At 25.5% G+C, this 19,354-nt stretch overlaps 1 protein-coding gene across 1 annotated transcript; it reads right to left on the bottom strand.

Annotated features, from left to right (window-relative positions):
* Positions 1-422: 422 nt before the first annotated feature.
* Positions 423-4,817, bottom strand: LOC128964915 (homeobox protein B-H2-like). Its single transcript, XM_054311574.1, has 4 exons — positions 4,550-4,817; positions 2,888-2,991; positions 2,325-2,440; positions 423-822 (listed from the first exon to the last, which is right to left on the bottom strand). Exons 1-4 carry the CDS (start codon positions 4,716-4,718, stop codon positions 423-425), a joined length of 789 nt encoding a protein of 262 aa, XP_054167549.1. The 5' UTR covers positions 4,719-4,817.
* Positions 4,818-19,354: the final 14,537 nt, after the last annotated feature.

Raw genomic sequence — 19,354 nt, 5'->3', positions numbered from 1 at the left:
AAATATTTTTATTGTATTATTTTGGAAACTAAGCCAATAATAAACTATTTTTTCAACAAACTTTTTTTATATAGACAGACGGTTTATTCTAATATTAATAATAATATAATAATAATGCTTTAGCTAATAGTGACAACAATTTTTTAAATTAAATTTTCAGGTAATGTTTCCGTTTATAACGATGGGTAGCCATGTGTTAAAATGACAAATAATGAACATTTTATTATCAATATTTCAATTCAAGGACATACACCAATTATAAGCAATTTAAATACAGTATATATGGTACATGGTTTGCTAATTTTACTAATAATGTAATCATAATGTGTTATCAAATCAAAATGATAATATTAATAATAATAAAAAAATAATAATAATAATAATAAAATAATGATCAAATGATTTTAAAAATCAAAAACCCATTACATGGCAACTGAAATCTGTGGAGATGTCGATGGGCTTGTCGTCGATGATGTGTCCGATGAATTCATCATTAGTTGGTGTTGTGATGAGGCTGTCGTTGAAATTGAATTTAAATACAATGGATTAAAACGGTTAGGCGTAGGAAACATAGGCGTTGCCATCGGCTTCTGGAGAACAGCTGCCGCTTGTCTATAGTATAGATCAAAGGGATGAGAGTTATTGCCAATAGATGTGGCCGGTGGTGGCTGTGCGGTAGTGGCCAACGATGCTGCGGCGGCTGCGTTCCCGTATTGGCTCAACCAATATGGCGATGTCTGTAGCATACGCTGGACGGCCGCGTAATTGCCCGCTTCGGCCAATAGCTCGAGTCCTACGGCTGTCTGACGTTTCCATTTAGTTCTGTATAAAATATATTAATAAATACATAAAAGTTTTAATAAAGATATGCCATTGCTTTCAAAATTAATGTTTTAAGTGTTAAAAGCAAAGTAAAGCATTTTCTTTGATGAATATAATTGACCATTCATTACACAATAACTATTGACTACAAAAGTAAAAAAGCAAAAATCAGATAACAATTGTGGTCATAATTTTGCAAAATTATCAATGAATGAGTGAACCATTGAACAAATGAATCAATGAATCAATGAATCAATGAATTCTGTCATTACAAGTGATTGTGGCATCAAATAAGTGCTCGTCTTATAACTTCAAACACATTTATGAGCTATACTTGATGTTTGCATCAATAGATATATAATAGACGATCCAATTGTCTAATAATGAATAAATAGGCGCCGATGTAGTCACTATCGGTCTGTCAGTGGTTTGGCTGCCATTTAAAGTGATACAAATCTCGCCAACAATTCACTACTTGTTGACAATTCAATGAAATGTTTTACTTTTACGCCTCAATTATTTGTTATAATAATAATTGTAATCATAATAATCATAATAAATACGAGAGAATCGACTAATTCAAGGTTTTTACATAATTGGTGCCACAAAAAAACACATTAAGTTTTGCTTTTTATTAGTATTATTATTTTTTTACTCAGAGATATGTTATGTGTTATCGAAAGCAAAATATTTCTCTTTTTTAATGTTATATCAAATGAAATGTTTGATCGCTTCACTGAATTTTCCCTAAATTATATGAATACATATAATACATATATATATATATTTATATATTAATCAAGTTTATTGTATTAGTTTTGTTATTTTGCTATCTATTAGTGAGTTTTTAGTGAATTATTATTTCACTGGTTGTTTAATTTGTATAATAGCTTTAAAGAGCAAAATGACTATAATTTTGTTTTCTCTTATTTATCTAATATATAAATCTTTTTTTTATTATAACTTAGAGTTAGACTAATATTTGTGCATAAAATCAATTCACTTATCTTACGGTTATAGAATTGCCTCCTTATTATTATTTTTTAAACCGTTTATATAAAAAATAGTCATATAGTATAACAAAAGTAAAGATAATAACAATAATTGTTACTTCAAAAACCATTTCTTAAGTAAATTACTATATTTTTAAAACACTTATATTTGTTATAAATAATAGATTTAAACTATAGTTTTACTGTCCTTTAGTTATTAGTACTGTATAACATTTAAAATTTATGATAATACAATACAATATATATATAATGTATATAATGTATATAATGTAATGTATATGTTTAACACAAAGTATATGTTTGTTTATAAAATTTGTAGATTTTTTTAAATATAGAAATTCATATTTTATATTAAAGAAAATTATTTGGTATAGTTTGATAAAATTAAATAATAACTGATAAAAATGATAACTATCCTGAATTATTATTATTATTATTATTATTATTACTACTACTACTACTACTACTACTACTACTACTACTACTTGCCTTCTGTTTTGATACCATGTCTTGACCTGAGTGTCCGTTAGATTCAATTTGGCCGCCAATTCCATCCTATCCTGAACTGAGAGGTATTTCTGTCGCTCAAAGCTTTTCTCCAAAGTCTATATACATTCAAATTGTTTTTAAAACAGAGAAAAAAAATAAAATTGTTGATTAAAATATTTATATATCATTAAAAATATGTAATTACATGTAATGATTGAAATGTGATTGAATTAAATTGGATATTAAATAACATATTTAGGTCAACATTAAGAGATTAAATAAATTTTAAAATTCTTCCTTCATTTTAATAATCAATAGTTTTGATTCATATAATAATGTATATACAGTATGATTACATATACACTCTTTGTATATAATAATATATTTAATGATTGCATTAATATATTAAAATAAAAGTAGTAGTAATAGTAATAAGCAGTAAATTAATGAAAAATAATAAGAAAAATAATCGATTAGATGTCAAAATAAATGAAGATTAAGTGGATATTGTTAGCTATAGATATAGTTAAAGTAAAATTCAAGCAATTTATTTGGTGTCTCACTTGCAACTGATGGTCAGTAAATGCAGTCCTGGCTTTCCTCTGCTTTTTCTGCATCTTCAACATCACATCATCCCTTTGATTGGCATTTGAGGTACTATTATGACCTATAGTTTGTTTAATATGAATAAAAGCAATTATGGTTACAATTGACTGTAATTTATTTTACTATTTTTTTAAATAAACATAAAATATAATAAAACTAATAGTAATAATAWAAAACATTTGAAAAGTGCAAACATTTTCTCAACATATTTAAGTTAAACAAAATGATTACACAATTAGTTGTATGTTTAAAAGTAATTTAATTCAAACAAATGAAATAACAATTGAATAGTTGTGAGCAATTATATTGACAATTAACGGCTCAGGTAGTTTTATTTACCTTTCAGGCATATATTTTTTAATACATATAATTTAATAAATATTGTGCACACAAATACTGGTTATTATCATTTAGAGTTAACTATTTGTTTAATCAGTTGTTAAACTAATATAATGCATACAATTTTATAAAATAATTATGATATATACTTTTGGTTTCATTTATTTTTAAACTTCAAGTACTGGGAGGAGGAGAAGCTCGTTTGGGGAGTAATAAAATAATTAAGGCTTAGAGTCCAACAAAAATCGATTTTAAATGGTTTTATTGCCCCATACACTGTAAAATTACTGATGAGTCCCAAARGTGTCTACAATGCAGAAGTCAATCTCTCACGGGTCCACTCAGGTATCTTTGACGACCTCAACCGTCCTTTCAGTTTCGTATACCTGTGCGGTGCATATGAAAAGGCAGCGCGCGATCGCCTTTTTTCGCGGCATAACTTTTAGCCGATAAAAGTCATATTATTACTAATTATTACTAACTATTAGTGCCCAACACGAGTGGCACTACTTAGCGATAATAACCATTTACTCTCTATATATATCTATTATAAGTATGGAATCTCAAGTAAATAACTATCAAATACCGATATCACCACAAATTGATCGGTTTTCTATACACACACATACAGTATATATAAGTAAGAATCACATAATAATCATTATAACAGTCATATTATCAATAAATAATTAATTCAATTGTTCGCATCTATTTGAACTACTTAACGCAAATTATCATTTTTAAATAACAATTTTATGTTAATATATCTTAAAATTTTAATTGTTGTTAAAATAATTATGTATAGAATTTCTAATTTACAATTATTAATATTCATTACTATATTAACAATTTGAATGCAATGTCAATTTTAAAAATAAATTTGTTTATAGCGTAATTATTAATTTATCATCAATTTATATATTTTAATTTTGATTAACATTAAAAACTTTAATTACTTTTAACTTATAAATTTCAATCAACTTTAATTTGTTAATAATTATAAAATAAATAAATATATTGCATATATATATAACATAAATATAATATAAACTATATTTTTATATTACATTAGTTATTTATCAAAATGTGATGTTTTAGTAATAAGATTATAATTACTTAATTTATACGATAATATTACGAGMAATTACTTAACAGATGTTATGCTTAAAACTAATTAATTCATTACTCATTAATTAATTTATAATTTATTACTTCATAAATGATAACTTATTTATGACCAATAATTTTCAATTGCAATAAAAAGCTTAACTAATACTTACTTTGAAGACCATCTCTAATGAGTGTATGGTTTGGTGTCAAATGAGATAATGCTGTTTCGTAGGGACTCATTGATGATAAACGATGTGATGAAAGACTGTATTTATTGTTCATATTTGGCGACAACGATGATGGAGACGGTGGGTATGTTATGGACGGCGATTCAGGCATCTCATGATCGACCGATTCAGATGTCGATCCGCTTTCATTGTGTTTATTATTAGAGTCACTATTAGCTCCCAGTAAACGACTGATACTGAATAACAATTTTGATGGTTTGTTTGAATTAACGGAACCGTTTGGATGCATAACAGGTGATGAAAGAAATTGTCGTTTTGGTGATTGTGACACATCTTCCTCATCATCGTTAGTGTCCATATTTGTTGCAATTATTTGAGACATATCTTTTGAACTTTATATATATATTTATACTATATATATATATATACTGTATATATATATATATATGTTTGTTTGTTTCAAATCACTATATATTTTGGATAATGCTTGAAAGATAACTGTTATATTAGTTTAAAAATAATATAACATTTTAAGCACACACTCACTCTAACACTGATACACATATACACCGAAACAATCGTTTAATTTATTAAATTTATGAAAAAGTTATGAAAGTAGCACTGATATGACAAACCACTTCTTTTGAATAAATAAGACTAAAAGTAAAATCTGTTTGCAAAGTGTATAGACATAAACCTCTCTTTTAGCGCTTTATGAGCTACTGTTGGACAGCCCTTTGGGTGCTTTTGTTGATATAAGGACAGCCTACTGAGGTGCGGCCTAATGTTCACTTCCAATAGGAATTTTGTTAAGCATCGGGAGCTAACACTTGAGAGCATTGTTTAAAGGTATAGCTTTGTTACATTAAGTGACATCTATTAAATGCAATCAATTAGCATAAACATCAATGTTATCATCAGTTATAGTGTTCAACTCCAAGAGCTCAACGTTTTATCAATAATTTTAAACATTACTGCTATATATAAGCATATAATAAAAGAAAACTACATTATATTTACTTTTAAAATATACTAAAGTTTTTTGTAGTTTTAATGTATTTTAAATGCATATATTAAATAAATTATTTCTAATGTAATAAATTTATTTTTGTATAACAAATGTTGATACAATAAAAATGAATTAATAGTTAAACTTTTATCTATTACTAGTCATATAAATTGCAAACTTAATTTATGTCCAGTTTATAGTGCATTGGGATTACTAGTAAACATGTCATTTGCAATTAAGCAATAAAATAATATAATTGAGAGTATTTAGAGAAAAGTAATTGATTAAAATTAATGCATTGCAAGTTCGGTGCCATATTTGGCTCCCAGTGCTCTGTGTTGTATGAATTTCATTACAAATAAATGTATTAAAAAAAATAAATCTTTAGAGTCATTAATGTAACAAAAATGAGAATAAATAAAAAAAAATTATATGTGATATGTCTGTTATGTAATGCATTTGATGACAAACACTACTGTTGTCTTAACTAACTTAATGACAGCGCATTCAGAGGCGTTGTTTAAAGTCAAAGGACAACTACTAAATCTGCTAAAAGCATAATATTATTGCTTATCTACTACTCTATCTATAATATAGTATTTTTCATTTATAATAAATACTTAATTTTCTTATTTATTATTTTTTGAATTGATCTTCAAACTCTCATAGTTTACATTATTGAAAACAAACTAATTATCGTTTTATTTAATGTGAACTTAGACTTTGCAGAGAAATAGATAATTGCTTTAAGAGAGAGAGAGAGAGAGAGAGAGAGAGAGAGAGAGAGAGAGAGAGAGAGAGAGAGAGAGAGAGAGGTGAATGTAATGAAGACCGAGATTGGATGATAGGGTGATTCTGGGGAACCTTATGTAGTGCTATGTAATGGTATAATCTAATGGTTTGGGCGACGCAACTGTTAATGAGTTGCTTGAGTGAGATCTGAGTGCCCGTAATGAGAGAGAAATAGAGAGTTAATGAAAGTCACAACAACTGCTAATTGAGTTCATTATATGGTAAGTGAAGTTTGCTAAAGAAGTAATCAAGTAATCAAACTATATATATATATATATTATAATATATATACATATATTGTTTGTATATAAATGTATACATTAAACAAATCTAATGATTGCAGTCTTAAAATGTGTTAATCGACACTCATTTCCTCCCCTTTTAATTCGCTCTTAAAATTGGTGCCATTTTCTTCATAACATATAATTTACACTTATATTTGATAAATACATGTTTTGAAAAATGCATTTTACATTCATTTTTCAAACATTATTATTATTTTATTAATTCATAAGTTGTCTATAAGGAAGTCATATAAAAAAAAATTAGTTAAATGAAAGCGTCAATTCATTAGCAATAATTTAACTACAAATTAGATTATATAAAATTGCATAACATTTTTGAAGGTTTAATCAACAATTATGTATTTTATATAAATTATATATGTATTAGATTTAAATATAAAATAAATTATTTAATAGTTTTTATATTAAGTGTGACATTAATTTAAATAAATTTTAATCTGGATTTTTCGATTATAATGACTTATATTAATTTATCTATTTATTGACCCACTAATTTTAATGATCACATTTTAAATTATAATAATTTATATAGAGTGCATAAGTTTGCAATATAAAGCATATATGCATATTATGAGACTAATTGAACGCATGGTTAGGCATTGGATTGCTCCGGGTCATTTTTACTATAACATAATAGATCTAATTTTGGTTAAGACCCATAACAATAAAAATTTGTTTTGTAAATTACAAACAAATATAAACATYATTTAAAAAAAATCTAAATGAATTGCAAACTTCTTATTAATTTTTAAAATGCAATAAAATTTATTACATTAAATAAGTTATTATTTGTTGCGATGATATCGGTGGGGGGTTTGTCCTACTATTGTCTGTAACTATGGGTCCGAAACTCTTCAGGTTTTTTAAGGTGGAGTAATACTAGTAGTGAAAGAGTGGGTATTTCTGAAAGTGAAGACAATATGATGTTTGTGTGCACTTCTAGTCTTTATGAATGTCAAACTTGTTTGGTGTGTATTATTAAATGTTGAGCACATATATTGATAATTGTTGAGCACAAACATTAGACAATTGTGTTTATGGTGTGTATTTGGTGTCTCATCTCGTGCCACAAAGCAATTATCAAAACAGCGCTTAGTTTTCCGGTAACCGCATATACAGTGCACGGGTGGGGCCTTTAATTCAGTTTCCTGTGTATATTTACACTGTATATGAGCGCTGCCTGTGCCCGATCACCATAACCCGTAGTGAGAGTATGAGAGAGAGAGAGAGAGAGAGAGAGAGAGAGAGAGAGAGAGAGAGAGAGAGAGAGAGAGAGAGAGAGAGAGAGAGAGTATCAGTGCTGATATTGTCAAAGCCGGTACACATAAGCAAAGTCTTGATTGTGTTGTCTGTGTGGCACTCAATAGACAGGATGAGAGACACTGTGACAATCAATTTATAGACACAGAGATTGAGATTTTTGGTTGCTATTAGTGAATAGCTATTAGACATTATTTAATTGACTGACACTCAGTGACTGGAGTCAAGTCATGCACTTACCGGTTAAATAATAGTCACAACACATACACACATATACTCCAAACAATTGCATGTAATGACACACAAAACACTAATTTTAAATCATTATTTCAAATAAAATAACATAACAATAGAAATAATAATTTCAATGCCTTTCTATTGAATAATTTAAACCATTCATTATATTGATTACGAAAATCACCATGTGAATTTTAAATTGCACCAAATAACACAATATTCAAATATATATTCAATTTTTTAAACACATTTAATAATAACAAATAACAATATTTATATTTTATTATAAGTTTAAAATGTTGTATATTTGAATGAACATCTATTGTTTTTACTATTATAAATAAAACAATATTATATTGTAGTCTATAAAATATTTAATTTATATATTTTATGGTCTTTAGTCTCTTAGCTATATTATTATCAATATAAAAATTTTTAATTTATTTTTTGTTGTAAAAGCTTTACAAATTTTCTATACAATATATAAATAATAATAACAATAATTTTAAATAATTTAATATTTTTAAGTGTATTATTTTGATTATAATTTTATAAATATCTGTATTACTATTTCACTTTATTTTTACTATACGTAAAATATATAAAATAAATTTATACATATACTATACTACTGTATCTGCTTTTATTTTATTTTATTAAAATATTCAATTTACGATTATAAAATATAATGGTGCTTTTAGTTTAATATATTAAATGTAATTATTAAGAAATAATAATTAACAAAAAATATAAATACTTAAATTGTAATATATGTTAATCATTAAAATATTTTTTGTTTGATATTTGATCTGTTTTTTAAATAATAATTAGTATATTTTTGTAAACAATAAAATCAAATTAGTTTTAGTTATTTTTTTTGTATTTATCGCAAAATTTGCAACATTTGACAAAAAACTTTATCATTTGTGTTGATTGAGACAAACAGCAAATTTGGTCCAACAAATTAATGATTAGTTATTATCTTTTTAAAAAAACTAAGTAGTAATTTGAAAGACAATAATTTTATTGAAATTAGACTCAAAACTAAATCAAATGATATACTAAAAAGTAAGGTATTGTATGGAATGGTATGATTAAGAACAGGAAGAGATCGACTTAAGAGAGACTCCCAAAACTTTTTCTAATCGACACAATATATACACAATCTGTATGTGTATTGTGTTTAACTATAAGTTAAGTAATAATAATAATAATAAGACATCAATAGTATGATATTGAGTTAGCGGTTGGTTGAACACCAATTGGTTGATGATTTGCAACAATAAATATTTGCCAAAAATTTAGTCATTTATGTTAAATAAGTACTATAAGTGGATTACATATTAGAGAAAATAGTGTATAAGGTATATGTGATTATATGAAATATAATTATTTAAAATGACCATTAGTTCAAAAAGGGTCGACCATTAGAGTAGTTCAATAAAATTATAGTCATTAAAAACATTGAATGCATTGATGAGAAGTCTGTGATGATCTCAATAGAGATGTATTGGTCGGTCAAATATGACACCACATGTGTGTCTCATTTCGCCCACTAATGTTGTAATGGAGGTACTAATGGTGTCATTTGCATCACAAAACAAATATACAGTATATACTGTACTATAATACAGGCAGGCATACTGTGAACGATGCTTTTACACACACATATATATACAGTGTATATATATATATATATATATATATATATATATATATATATATATAKAGAGAGAGAGAGAGAGAGAGAGAGATACTGTATCTATACAATATATTAGTATACATTATAATAGGGGAGAGGATTTTGGCAAAAGGATCAACGCTTGGGTGGCTATGAATAGAGCAGTGTTAGCGCATTCAAGATAATCCTATTTAGACAATTGAGTTAAACCAATCAATTCAATGTTGTATGTATTGGCCACTCATTCAATGAGTACATTGTATTGACTGTACTCACAATTATTACTTAAATTACTTCAAATTTCTAATAGACAACACTTTGCCTCTAATAGACTCTAAGCTAATGTTTTTTAAACTCATGAGACTATATATACAGTAAACGCGTATTGAATATTATATTATATACACTACATATACACCGATTTATACGATATATTTGTTATAAATGTATAATCTTTTATACTTTAAATTACTTAATGCTTTCACATTTATATTATGTACTGTATGTATACAATATATAAATTTATATAAGTAATGAAATATATGCTGTATTACTGTATAATATTGCAAAAACACATCAATTGTCCGCTGATGTCTCCAATTTAAACGCAAATATATTATATAACATTATTGAGTGAAAGAAAATGTTGAAATAATAAAATAAATTGCAGTAAATGAATCCATAATCATAATATTATGGTTAAACTAAAGTATAGCTAAACTAAAGTAAATGATCGACTGTAGTGATAATAGTTAGTGAGAGACATACATACAAACCTCACATGCATTATAAAGTTTGCCACAAAAATCACTTTAAAAATTTAAAGTACTTTTCAATTGAGTTAAAACTTATATAATGTGTTTGGCAAATGCAATAAACTGTTTCGTATAATCAAATGCTATAACAATCGTAATATGTTATTATCTATAAGCTGTTATATGACTGAAAGTCTAATATTTTTTAATAATGATAACAAATAAAATAATAAATAATTTTTTAATTTAATTGTATAATTGTATAATTGTATACACAATATATGGTTCAAATGCACGATATAGTAGCTAAAAGGTTCAGCAAATTGTTAATATCTTAACATTAAAGACAACAAAGACAATAATAGACAATGAAAATATTTGCAAATTATTATTTACAAAATTTATTGCATAACAATGAGAAACAGCAAACTATTTAAATAAAGATATGAATGACAATAAAAAATAAAAGTATTTTTAAAAATATTTTAATTACTTAATAAAAATATTTGTACATTAGTTTAATAATTTTAATTAACATTATAGTATATTTTATAAAGTAGTGAATATTAATACTTTATAAAGTAATATTTATATTAATTATTAAGTTTCTTATACTGATTATGAATATACAGTATGATTAGCTAATAGTATAAATAGTTTATATACAGCATTAATATTTAGTTATTTTTTAATTACTTTCAAATAACAACGTATTTATATTATTGAAGCAATTTTATATCAAAGTAATGTATATAAAAGATGAAAACTTAGTGATATTACAACCTTAATCTAATTTAAAATGCTATTTCAATAGTTATACTGTATAAATATACAGTATATTTAACTGCATTTATTATAAAATTAATACACCACTTTATAAGCTTTAATTATGTTATAGAGTTTATCTCAAAAACTAATTTAAGATTTTAGTTTTTCAATAAATATTATTTGTTTACAATATATTTTTCAAACATTTGCAATTAAAATACTGTATTTTTTACAAATTTGTAGCATATTACTATACTAGTTTATAATTGTTGAGCATTTAAATGCCAATCTAATTGATGAAATGCTTATAAAGTTAATTAAGAAATATTAAGAAAGCGTCCAAAAATGAATTTTATATAATACTATTATAACATATATCTATAAAATTACTAAAAAACAATAAAGTTTGTATTTATATTCTTAAATTATTATCTTGTATTCATCAATTTATAAATATGATTTTTTATTTGTTTAAATATTTAATAATTACTTAATAATGTTTTTAACACATTTAGTATAGACTGTGTCCGGTCAAGTGGTCTATTTTGTGTATCATTTACTTGGACCAGACCTGTCGGGATAAGAAAGCGGTGATCAACTCCTCCGCAATAATTAGTAGCCATCAGTTGTGATAAGTGTATACTTTGACAATAAAGCAATTGCCTAATGGTTTACTTCCGTTGTAGCCGTAAGGCATATCTCATGACTGTAGACATGTGAGTGATATGTGTCTGTGATGTGCCTGTGATCTACACTTTTCAAACACTTACCGGAGCCTTAATATAGACAGACCTGTGTGTTGGAAAGTCTATGAGAAACAAACAGAAAATAAATAACAAAAAAATATGAGAAACTGTTTCACTGATTGTCTATTCATTGTTATTATTTTTAAAGCCTATTCTTAAATTGTGTGTCAATTTGGCTTAAATGAGTGTCATTTCGTGTGATAAAGAAATTGAAAGAAACTAACCATTTATGTGAAGCAAATATTACATGTATTGGCAGTTAATTCGGGCACAAATACACTCTGGTATGGGAACAGACTGTTTGCTCCGTTCACTAATAGTATTCACCACTAATTTAACAAAATTATTGCACCGATCAAAAAGCTTGTGAAAAATGGGTTGTATTTCATATGTTATAGTGTTGTGGTCTATAAGGCCCTAATTATGGGTCACTTTTCAATTTTGGTGGTCTCTTTCACTTACACACACACACACACACACATATATACATACATACACACACACACCGGGCAAACAATTCATGTATTTTGACTGTTGTTACAATTAAATCAAAAAACCATTATTATTATTATTATGGACTATAATTATTTAAAGGTTTATTTGAAAATCACTGTCTGTTTTCAAATCTATCTCTACACTAAATAACAGTTATATTGCCATTCAATATAACACTTTAATATAGTTATGTCTCAATCAAAAATGAATCAAATAAAGAGCACTTAAAAGTTATATAAAAAGTCAGCCGTTGTCTACAATGTGATAAAATATGTATATAACATATATATGATATTATATGCCATATACTGTATATAAATTTTATAGTAAAGTGCTTTCGTGTTATGTTTTTTTATATTTGAAATATTAAAATGAGTTTTAAAAATTTAATGCATTTTCCACACAAACAATAGTGGCTTTACTGTAATGCATTGACTGCTGACAGGAAAGCAGTCAATATATGCTATGTATTGTATAAACTTTTAACCGCATATAAAAAGTGTGGTATCAAAAAACTATGTATAAAATTATATACAGTTAGAAAAAATGAGAATTTTTTTGAAAGTATGACAGAAGCAAATAAAAAATTGTCTAAAAACACAATAGACTTTTCGACACAACTTATTCAATACAAAGCTTTTTTCAGTGGCAAAAACTATTGAGTCAATTGAGTGATACTCACTGTTCAAAAAGCGGGTCTAAAATGTTAAGATATATATACTGTATAAACAGTGTTTGTAACGAATGGCATATAAAGTATTGTGTAAAGTATTTTTCAAAACTAAATATTATTATCGGATTCAAGAGTGAGAGTTAGAACCCACAGAAAAGGCTTTATATTATCAATAATAATAGTAATACTAATATAATAATAATATTATTATATTGTATGCAAAGTTGAGTGCCGGGGAAGACACGACACAAGCAATACGTGAAAAATACAATGAAAGCAATTGTGTTTCGCTTATACATTGCATATAATAAAAGGTTTTCATTACTCTCTGCGCTAACTCAGTCATACAACTGGCCATTCATTGTAAATTCATTGAGACTTAGCTGTTAGTCTCAATGTTTGCCTCATTTGACACAAAGTGAATGAGTGAGTGAGTGAAAGAGAGAGAGAGAGAGAGAGAGAGAGAGAGAGAGAGAGAGAGAGAGAGACTTATATGGGACATGGATGCGGTTGAGTTTTTGCTTTGCTTGTATGCATGCATCCCTGTCCTCTCTACTGCCTAACTTATAGAATAGTATATACTGTATATGTATAGTATCGATCGGATACATTATAATATGTGACAATAGCTGCCAAATTAGCTGTGCTTTCATTGATGTCGACTAAACACATCATTTACACATTTATAAGTTTGTGACCATAGATGAGAGCTAACAGTATTAGTCTTTCTATTTATCAATGATTTTGCCAAATAAGCCCATACTATAAGCACCTGTTTTAGTTTCCACGTTCACCCATACATTATATGGGTTATAATGACTGCTATGACTACTCCATAAGCTAATACTAATGTAAATTAATGTAAGAATTAGATTGTGTTAATGTTTAACTATATATGCAATGCATTGCCTTTTTGTGACTCCATTAAATCAATACATACTCTATTGAAACTATTATATTATTAATAATATGCTATCATTTATATAAAATTCTCCCTTAAAACCACATAAAAACTTTTTATTATATTATTTAATTTTAGACTTATTTTTCATTCTCTATATCAATAATAAAGGTTTTCTATTAACTCCGGTATATTATGGACTCTTCCGATATCAAAACTTTTTTGTTGGTTTTATTAATAAAATAACTTTAATTTATCAGTTAGTAAGTTAGCAGTTATTCATTATATATCAATAATATAAAATATATATACTATATATACATATTCAATTGAAAACAATATTTTTCATTAGTAATTTCCAAACCAAACCCCAATTAAATAGCAAAAATAATAATAAAACAATATTTATAATATAATACTATATACAATATTTTCTCTCTCTCTCTCTCTCTCTCTCTCTCTCTCTCTCTCTCTCTCTCTCTCTCTTTCTTTCTTTCTCTCTCTCTCTCAATGTCTATTTAATAGTCATTTTTGTTTTCAATTAAAACTAACTATTAAACCATATATTATATTTTTGTTCAAATTCAAATAAAATTTAATTAAATATAAATATTAATAAATTTGATATATAATTTTAACTTATGTTTATTATATAAATGTAAGATATTATTGAATAATAGGAAACATAAAAAAATTCTTAAACTAAATTTGAGGATTGCATGGCTAATAGTAATTTTTATTCATAAGTGACTATTTAATTGGTTCCACATTTATATTATACAATAAGTATATACATATAGTAAATATTATTCAAACTGACTTTTTAATCATAATTTTTAAAAAACTTATGTTGTGTTCATGAATTTTTAATATTTAATATATTATATATAATTATTTATATAATAAGCAAATTTTGTAGCACTAAATTATGCACACATTTTTTATTATGGTTTTTAATGATCGTATAGTTAGACAATTGATAAACCGTTTGTGAAAAAGAAACAGAAAAGTGTTTTTTTGCTCTTGTTTTGAAAAAATTCAATATTTGTAATAAAACTTATATTATTTAATTTATTCAATTTTAATAATATTTTATAATATTATATCGATTATATATGTTGTTATATAATGTATTTATAAAATTAAGAATAAAATATTTTTAAAAATATTTTTAAAATTATTTTTTTAATCATGTGACATTTTATATGAAAAATATATAAATATAAAATTATGATAATCGCATATTAGTATTGATTTTGAATGGTTTCTTATTAAATGAAATTATGCTAATTTTATTTTTTTTTTAGGATTCATTATAAAATAAGCTACTGTATTATAATATAGTTATTTAATGTATAAAAAATTATGTATATTATAATACTCATATTTTTAGAATAATATTCATATAATTAGTTTAAAAAATATATATATTAGTAAAATTCATTAATTGATCAAAATAATAAGTGAATGACTCAAATTATCAAATATTTATTGAGAAATAATTATATAATTATGATATATTAAATGATATATAGTAAAGCTTATAAATGCAAGTCAATTATGCTTTTTTATATTATTATATTTTATAGTCAACAATAAATGATTTTCGACTATTTCAAAAAAATAATATTTCAATACTTATTATATTATTTACTAATTTGCATAACAATAAAAAATGATACTAAATTAGTAAGTCTATAAACACATTAGTTTATAGTATAGTGTAATCATTTATGTTTAGAAATAAGAGAGAGAGAGAGAGAGAGAGAGAGAGAGAGAGAGAGAGAGAGAGAGAGATCATATAATGTATGGATAAGGAGTTGGTATGAGATCTGCTAAATATCCGGCGCAAAGTTGGCTTATTATAGCTTGTTATCCGGCGGTTGATTTGTTGTATGCAAAGCCAGTCGCTATTGTGATACAATAGTCCATAACAATTGTCTATCGTATTACCAAAACGGAAAGTAATGGGAAAACTGACTTTCGAGATGACTGACCAAAACTAGAGAGGATGTACTGCTTTGGAGTTTCATATTATATGGAGAAATGCTTTAAGATGTTTAGAGCAAAGGCAGACATAACATTCTCTCTCTCTTTCTCTCTCTTTCTCTCTCTTTCTCTCTCTYTCTCTCTCTCTCTTCTTTCTCTCTTTTTTCCTCTTTTTCTCTAAAAGTTAGTGCAACGCATCATATCGTTTCAAATGATTTCCTGTGATAAAGAGTATTGTGAAGCCTATTGTCGACCAAAAAGGGATCAAAAACTATAAATACAACTCATAGTTATGGACTACTTATGATGGCTGACATACCATTAACAGAGAGATGAGTGCAACGATTTAGACCTATTATTGTTAAGTTTGATGTCGTAAATCACTAAACACAACATCAACTCCATTACCGATCATAAAAAGGCATTCAATATAACTTATATATATATATACTATTATATAAGTACAGTATATATATTGTATACTGTATTAATAAACATATATATATATAAACTTAATAAATATAATGTATATATTGTGTTAAAGTCTTTCAACTCGAAAGCACATCAAAAGTGGCTTTCATTAGACTCTTAAATAACTTGTTGTTAACAAATCATTAATTTATTTAAACTTCTCTTAACTTTATTTTTGATTGTTTGTGTTATAATAACAATCTTTTCACAGTATTTCGATGCAATTTATTTATATTAATTTTAGGGTATTTTAAAATTGCCACTTTTTTATTTTATTTGTCATATTCAATTTAAAGTCTCATATATAATAAAATTTATTTATTTATACTTATTAATGGGATATAAAGCGCACATTTGACGTTATAAAAAGGCACACATTTGCCAGTAATGTTTAGTGAAAATTAAACTATCAAAATAATTTGCATAACTATCAAAATAAATTAGCATTACTTTTTTTGTTGTTTGTTTGCTCTCTCATTTTTGCATAACATTATGAGTGCAATTTTCATATAAATGTATGCGCTAAATATATTATTGTTTTTTATGCTAAAACTTAAATAAAATATTAAAATGCATTATTACAAGTATGCAGCTATATATGTATGTGACATCAATAGAAAAGCTGCACTTTTAAGCGATAAAAGAAAAGTTAGTAAAAAAATTAAAGTAAAAACAAAAAACAAATTTGCACTTTATATACTAATTTAATATACAATGTTTCGACTAATGTTAGGCTAATATGTGAGCAACTAATACATAAACAAATTCAATGGCCATCACGTGCTTAGCGATGCATCAATAATTAGCGCACAAACACATACACACATACATACAAAATAAACGCTAATTTCGGTGCCCATAGAATAGAGATATTATTATTATATAATATTAGTATATATTATAAAATCAACATTTTTTGACTTCTCATTATTTATTTTCACTACTTCTAGTAATTCAACTGTTAGAATATACAAATGCTTTAATATAAATATATATATATATATATATGAAAATAAAAATAAAATCACAAGAAGTTATAATATGCTTATACTGTATATATATATTTTTTTGAAAAACATTTGCATAAATTATACAATCTGTGAACTACTGCCGCAATTAACTATATGTCGTGAAAGGCAATTAGTAATTAGTATTTATGTAAATTTTCACCAGAGAATCATCCACTAGTCTAGGCTAACAAATTTAGGCAGAGATAATAATATATACCTATTATACACTATACGGACACATATTACTGTCATAGATTATATCATTATATACGCCATACTATTGTCATTATTATCTGTATTAATCTTTTTTGTTTGACAATATTATTGCTAGAAATATATATATTTTTAAACATTTTTATTTTGGTGAAAACACTCAATAATTACTCTAATAATAGTGTAACAAAATTTTTATTTTATTTTTCTAATATACATGTATTTATCGCACCAATTTTACGCTTCAAAAATAAATGCTAAACTAATTTTTAAATGTCTTTAATTTTATTGAATTTTAGTCAAATATTGTATTTATTAGATTTGTAAAATCCAATCTGTTTTGATACACAGATATACTGTATGTGATATTATATATACTGAATATATTTTATTAGATTGAAAACATAATGTCAATAAAATTACAGACAAAAAATAAATTTTTATTTATAATATCAACATTTTGAACAGCATTAAATGTAACTTTATAAATGTATTGACAATCTATATATACTGTATAATATATACAGAAATATTATTACATTTTATTGTGTTTTTCTTAACTTTTATTTTTTTTGATGTCTTAAGTTAGAGACATTGAATTGCAATGGTTTGTGAAAAATAAGTTCACGTTTTAGATTTTAAGGCGTTTCTTAACTATTGATACAATAGGTCTGAAAGTGGCAACAATTTAAATGTGAGTTTATTTTTTGTTGAAAATAAAATGTGAATAAAATGCGAAACCAATGGTTAATCGGCTTATGGCCCTTGACTTTGATTGTACACTTTGGTGGGCTGTAAGCGCTTACAAATCCGTTTTCATACACATTGTTTAAGCTGTATCTGCCCGACACTTATGGTATGATATAGTTATGATATATGCTGTGGTGTGAAGACCTACCGAACCCAATGGTCTCACTCTTAATAATAATAACAATAAAAAGTTGTCACTAATCTCTTCACTTGAGAAAAGAGCTCATATTTATAGAAAAACTATAAATAAACTTCACATGAGATGACAAACAATAATAATTGTAATAATAGGCAAAAGTCATTGACGGTTATCAATATAAAGCACTTTATGTTTTCACTCAATTTCCCAACTGATCCCTATTTCTGCATATCGTGTCTAACAATAGAGAAAATTGAAAAAATCAGTTAGACTTACAAAATATCTTATTTGCAATCAATTTTCAACCAAAATAGGCTCAAAGTTTTGCCTCAATTTTTGTTTAATAAAGACCACCCATTCATAAGACTGCCCTCCAATGCAACTCTCAATAATAATAGCTCGCAATACAACTTTAATACCAGCAAAACCATTGGCGACAATTGAAAATAATATTTTGTTTTTTACCAGTTTTTCTATAAGATATCGATATCTAATGTTGTCTGCTATGAATTTTAGCACTGAATAAATATCTCATTTATATATTTTTTAATTTATTTGGAAGTATAATATGAGTTACTTATAAATATATGGAT

Source organism: Oppia nitens, unplaced genomic scaffold (genome assembly GCF_028296485.1).
Source record: "Oppia nitens isolate AA-2021 unplaced genomic scaffold, nextdenovo-longstitch-racon4-pilon3 scaffold10_pilon_pilon_pilon, whole genome shotgun sequence".
Classification (NCBI taxonomy): Eukaryota; Metazoa; Arthropoda; class Arachnida; order Sarcoptiformes; family Oppiidae; genus Oppia; species Oppia nitens.
The sequence above is the reverse complement of the archived record's forward strand: the minus strand, read 5'-3'. Positions and strand labels throughout refer to the sequence as shown.

What these genes read in the sequence shown, in the direction of transcription:
- LOC128964915 (XM_054311574.1), bottom strand. Translation starts at nt 4,718, where the DNA reads ATGCCTGAATCGCCGTCCATAACATACCCACCGTCTCCATCATCGTTG. An exon ending in CATTAGAGATGGTCTTCAAA is followed by an intron (nt 2,992 to 4,549) that starts GTAAGTATTAGT and finishes AACAAACTATAG; the next exon opens with GTCATAATAGTACCTCAAAT. An exon ending in ACATGGTATCAAAACAGAAG is followed by an intron (nt 823 to 2,324) that starts GCAAGTAGTAGT and finishes TATTTTATACAG; the next exon opens with AACTAAATGGAAACGTCAGA.